The sequence below is a fragment of the Morone saxatilis genome, unplaced genomic scaffold (assembly GCF_004916995.1).
Source record: "Morone saxatilis isolate NCDOM2014 unplaced genomic scaffold, NCSU_SB_2.0 Contig2, whole genome shotgun sequence".
NCBI classification, from domain to species: domain Eukaryota; kingdom Metazoa; phylum Chordata; class Actinopteri; family Moronidae; genus Morone; species Morone saxatilis.
In genome coordinates, this window is record NW_023339762.1 from 5241694 (window position 1) to 5247837 (window position 6144).

Sequence of the window (6144 nt, forward strand, 5' to 3'; positions counted from 1 at the left end):
ATGTGATACGTGTTGGCCGGAAAGTTTCCAGAACGCAAATGATTGCTGTCAAGCGTCATTATAATACATCAGGTCACAGTTGTGTGTGGTGTTCTTTTTTGGATAGATGTCCTTACTGTGCCATTAAATCCAGTCAGATGTGCGTGTTCTCATGCTTGGGCTCACACGGCAGGAGTTGGGAGGCGATGCCGACAGCTTTGTCGGGTCAGACGCATTAGTGTTGTTGCTTTGCTAAATAAGCGATTGCACTTTTGTGTTAGGTCGAGGCTGCTGTCCGTGCCGTTCTTGGTGCTCTGAGGGGGGAGTGGGGTCTGAGGAGAGTTTTTAGTGGGGAAGTGGGTTCGGTCTGTAGAACTCGTCAGGTTTTGTGGTGTTAGGCCACACTTCATGTTGAGCTCACAGTGGTAAGTTACGATAAGTAGCAGGGATCACGCCGGCGGGATATCCCTGATGGACTTCGTGCGTTGATGGCTTATTTGGTACTATGTTGGCAGTTCACATAGAGTCGTCATGGAGTGCGCTATCGTCGGGTCTAGCGTCCGATTGCGGGTACCGGGTTTGGACGCCACTTTGTACCGTGGTAAGATAGGTGGGTTGTGGAAAGGATACATTGAGTGGTGGGAGTGCTCGATCATGGGTGGATTTCAACGTTCCTCTCTCCCATCCACCCTCTCTGGAGTTACAGTTGTTGGGTTGTTGTGTGAAGGGTTTGGTGGGAGGGTGAAATAGCCTTGGTGCTACATTCCGTGTCATGGTAAGGGTGTAGGGTATGTCTCGCAGGGAGGAGAAGATCAGTCGTGGTATCAGTGATTGGAAGTGTGCTTGAGCTGACCCCCCCTCTTCTCCACAGGTCCTGGTGAAGGTCTCCTGTTACTCGCTGATCCAGTTCAAACGCACTCGTCCTCTTTCTATGCCTTCGGAGCAGATGACCTTGTTCTAGGTGAGGTTGAGAGAATCATGGTTCCTACTAGCTTTCAAGTTTGCTGCCTGCTCAGTGTTATGAGGTGTCACATTCACACTTATCCATTTTTGGAAGTTGTTCTCATGCCCAGAATTAGTTAACTCCGGAGGGGAGCAATTGGTTTAGAAGGAACCGCGTGTTCTGTTTTTGAATTACCAGTAATTAAAGATATGTTATTTATTCAGGTTTATGTTGGTTGGTAGTACATATTTACCCTATACATTTTATAGGTATATGGGTTGGGTGTTTTGTGTCAAGAAGTTGAGTAGGTTATTTGAACTTTGTGTTTTATTGGACTTTACCGGTTTGGGGGGTGATATTGTGTGTGTTCAACAAAAAATAGATTGCTCAAATCGCCAGTGCTTCTTGGTTTCATTATACTATTTCAATGGATAGGAATACTCCAATTGTCGCAGTCCCCGGGGGTAAGGAGACCTTGGTTTTGGGTAGGCTTGTTTTTTTACTATGCCAGATGACATGGTTCTGTTGGCTTCTTCAGGTGTGACATTCAGCACGGTTTGTAGTCAAATGGAAAGAAGTGAGGAAGAGAGTCAGCACCTCCAAGTCTGAGGCCATGGTCCTCTGCCAGAAAAGGGAGGACTGCTCTCTCTGGGCTGGGATTGAGCTGCTGCCCCAAGTGAGTTCAAGTATCTTGTGGTCTTGTTCACAAGTGAGGGCAAAATGGAGTGTGAGATCGACCGGTGGATTGATGCAGCATTAGCAGTAAAGCAGGCTTCATACTGGACTGTTGTGGGGAATCTGGAGCTGGCCGGAAGGCAACGTTTTTGAATTGTCATTTTCTCTACGTTTCAAGCCTAAACTATGGTGATGAGCTTTCGGTAGAGACCGAAAGAATGAGGTTGTAGATACAAGCGTCTGCAATTCTCTGCAGGGTGGCTGGTTTCACGCCTAGAGATAAGGTGAAGAGCTAAGGAGGAGCTCAGAAGTCTGGAGAGAGCTACTGCTCTTTTGCTTCGAAAGGAGCCAGTTGAGGTGCACTTTGATTGCTGCTACAATGACCCAATCCCGAACAAGCCACAGAAAATGGATGGATGGATTTCATTTGTTAGTTTAAAATAGTCGTAGTCTGTTACTGTCACATCTTGACCAAGTCTGTAAAACAGGAAAGGAATTGCTACAGTCTTCTGCTAATATTCACTATTAAGGAAATACAGATACAGTCACTAAAACCAGTGAAGCATAGAAATAAATGTAAATGTGTTTTTAAACTGCTGTAAATCAAGTCTGCTAAAGAACAGGCTGTTCAACAAGACTTTACTCGGAAACATATAAATAAGTGATGTAAAAGCATTCCCTTTAAAGGCCGTTTTAATATTGTGAATTATAAAAACTGACAATGACCAAATTTCTAAACTGATTTAAGACCACAAAATCTGTCCAACAAACCTTGAAAAAAAAAACAACATTCTAACATCAGCCATGGGAAACTTTCACATATCAAAAAACAATATTTACATCTTCAATCAAGGTCCAACATGTTTCTGTCAATCAAAATGGAGTTTTCTTAAGAAAAGCACAGTCTGATACTCTGAATATATCGCCTTGAAGTATTAGTCAAGTACTCTTCTGTTGATCATTCTGTAGCTTCTCTCTTTGTCCTGTGTGCCTCCTGACGTAGTTTTGTCTCTCCGAGCAGCCCTCCAGGGAAAACTTGAGTTCTGTAATTAAGTTTGTTTTTTTTCCACCTCCAAGCCTGCCAGCCATCCAAAACCTCTTTTTCCCATCCACACCCACTCACGCAGCTCCAGAAGCCCTGAATGGGCATCAATTATTCAAATTAGAGGTCCAACTGACAAAAAGCCAATTTCAGTAACCCCCCCCAATTTATATCTGCCGATTTGCTGGAGAAGCTAATCATTATGCTTTCTAATTGACTAAATGAGTCGACAAAGACAGAAAGCACAGATATCAGTAATTACCAGCCAGGGAGTCAAGCAGGGGCTGCTGGGAGTGAAGTGGAGAACTGAACTGCTGGACTGACGCTGATGCCAACAAGTGGCTAAAAGACACTGCTGCTGCTCATATCTGGGCAGATCAGTGGAGGCCTGAAGGTGACCAAAGCTGAGCTGTCCTTAAAAGACTCTTCTCCCCGAAAAAATGAGAGCAACAGTCGTCTCAGCAAATGCCAAAAAAACCAACATTTGCTTATATTCAACTGACAAAGCCCTCGAGTGGCTGTAGAAATGATGACTTTTCCATGGGGAGCAAAGGACGAAAACGTGTGATGTTACTAAAGAGCCACAAAGTCTGCAAAGAGAGGGAGAGGGAGTCTGGGTGAATGGTTGGGTTGTCATTTTTTAACATGGGAAATGCTCAATGCCCGTTATCCATTTCCAGCTGTCAATGTTGACTACCATGACCCCAACCATTCTCAAACCATAATGAAATGGTTTTAAATGTAACTATGATGACAATGGTTCCATAACAACAAAGTAGTAACTTCCAGTCCAAGACAGAATTTAAATAACTGTGCCCCCCACATCAACCCCATTATCGCATTCCAACAACTTGAGCCCTGTCTTATTTAGTCTGTTTGGCACCATTAAAAGCGTGCCGAATCACGTCCATAAATAACAGACAACTGTCACTGGATTAATTTGATGCTGAACAAAACTTGAAGACGTTGCGATTCTCAGACAATATAAGGAGTGTATTCTTTTCTTTTATTATATCAAAGAAGATTTATAGATGTTTACTTACAATGGATGTGGCATGAAGTGTCATCTGGTCAAGAGGGATAAAAACACTTAAGATAGGACTCCTCAATAGTTGCCATGAATACATTTAATGCCAAGATCTTGAACCTCTGAGTAATAATCAACTACAAAGAGAGTTATGACATTTTTATGTATATAATAAATGGATATATACATAAAAAGATGCTATGAAATTATAATCTAACTTATTGGTATGTTTTATTATTATCACAACTACAACATCACACCCATTTTGTCATAAAATCTTGGTGAAATCTGCACCCAGAATTGACTTTCTGAAAGTGTGCAGAAAGTGCACTTATGGCCCCTTGCTTCAACATGCTAAAACGTGGTTTTGGACAGCACTCTGAAGTCCAGACATCATGATTATGTGCCACAAATGGAGTCTGTAAGTGTATGGAAGACTGGACACTCTGTGTGGATAAAAAAAGAGCATCTGTGCTCTGTGAAGATGTACAAAATAATGAAAAGGGTCAAATAACAGTCTGTCCACAGAATTTGTTCTACAGTTGTTCCTTTATACATAAATTAATTACACATATTGTTCATTTGTGATGACTAAGTAAAAGAAAGAGAATGTTACTCTCTGTTCTGAAAATCTCTACTATAAGGTATATCGTTTGGGTTTCATAGGTTGTTTATTCAAAGGTCCACTTCATCATTGCTTAATATGATGTCATTCCTGTTGAAACAATGCGGTGAGGAGTCAGTTTAAAGTTTAATACCATGATTATCAGTTATGATTATACAAGCAGTTTGGTGTGATAGGATGGTAAGAAAGGAGTGATTGTTGAATGAATTGCCTACATGGTGAGGTCAACACTGAAGATGGTGAAGGAAGTTAAAGTGCCCAATGGGACTTAAATGGTTTTTAATTTTGTTTTTTTTAGCAAAACTACACTACTCAAATAGAGGAGGGATAAAATAAAGGGAGACAGATGTTCTGACTAGTATTATTTTCTAGTCAACACAGTGAGTGATAAAGACAAGCTCCATCTCTGGGTTCCCAACCACTAAAATACCCAATCATGCCATGCTACTGGGAATCATACCTCTTGGTCTCTGCAGTGGTGGACAGGAACTTTAACCTACACCATGGCTATTTTTTATCATAAGCTCCCCTGTGAGTAATGTTGGCTGGTGTACCTGTTTCCATGGACATGGGAGGCGCAGAAGGCGTAGCTGTAGTGCAGCAGTGTAGGGTCGACCAACGCGTTGTTCTCTGAATAATCCATCAGATCCTTCAGGTAGCTCAGGTGACGGTGGCAGCCTCGAACGCCATATCGAGCACAGTACTCATCCAGGACAAACACCTGACCGGGGCTGAACCAACCCTGAAGACAAAAAACACAGAGGAAGAATTTTAGTCATCTGGCGTCTGGATCTTAGCAGCAAGTCGACTTGCAGCAACTCCAGCACGTCCTTTATTTAGTGATTTGCCGGTTTTAATCACCACACAGAAATAATATATTGAACATTTAACTCCTAAACCACAAGGCACGACACAGATAATTTTTTCATGGGGTTTAAAAAGAATGGAAGGAGAAAGCTGCTGTTCTCCAGGAATACAGTCTTGAAAATGAGGAGCAGTATGACTCAAGTGTATAGTTATCATTTTAGCTTAATTTTATGCCAAAGGTTCAAGTTGTCCCCCTAGAAGAGAACTAATTGGAAAGTGGCACCCAGAGGAAAGGCAGTGGGTTCATTAAGATGGACTGTTGGAAATCTGCTGTGAAAAAAGCTTGCTGTTGAGGGCAAACCACTAGCATGATACAATGCACGTAAATACTTTTTTGAGCCCATGCATTCATGTATGTTGAACATACATCAATGTGATGAGAATGTAAAATGACAGAACCCATATTTGGGAAAAACGTATCTGACGTGTCCTGGGCTTTTTATTTTGGACCATGTCCCATCTGCTAATATGGAGGCGGGTTTATGATCTATATTGCTTTTGTTAAGGGGACAACTACTGCTTATTTTGTGGTGAATCCAAACAGCAAAATAAAACCAAAATTGCTAAATCAGATTTATTTGATCGTAAAATCCAATGTTTCCTGTCAGAAATGACCAACATTTCAAGACCGGTAGACATTTTGTTTTAGGCATGTCAGTTTTGGGGTGAGTGTTTGTGTTTGTAAAGGAATAGGACACCGTCATATCATCAGATGGTCGTAGGACCAACAAAGGAGCCTAGCATTTCGGAAGGAAACCGAACCGAGCTACCTGGTAAATAGGTACCTGGTCTCCACTGACAGCTGAACAACTGTCCTGAAAGTAACCATAACTCCTCCCTTACAGTTTCCTGTTACCATGGGAGACCTTAGCTTTATTTTGTTTCAGACACACAGACTGACAGGCTCCTTTACACTGCGCTGTATGATAAGATAAGATATTCCTTTATTTGTCCCACAATGGGGAAATTCCGGTGTTGCAGCAGCA

The 6144-nt window shown here is 42.0% G+C and overlaps 1 protein-coding gene across 1 annotated transcript in view; it reads right to left on the reverse strand.

Annotated features, from left to right (window-relative positions):
• cadps2 (Ca++-dependent secretion activator 2) overlaps nucleotides 1–6144 on the reverse strand; it is a gene marked incomplete in the record, with an annotated part of 177905 nt that overhangs the window by 63593 nt on the left and 108168 nt on the right. Inside the window, 1 exon segment of the mRNA XM_035665307.1 lies at nucleotides 4846–5033. Coding sequence (XP_035521200.1) covers nucleotides 4846–5033 — 188 coding nt within the window.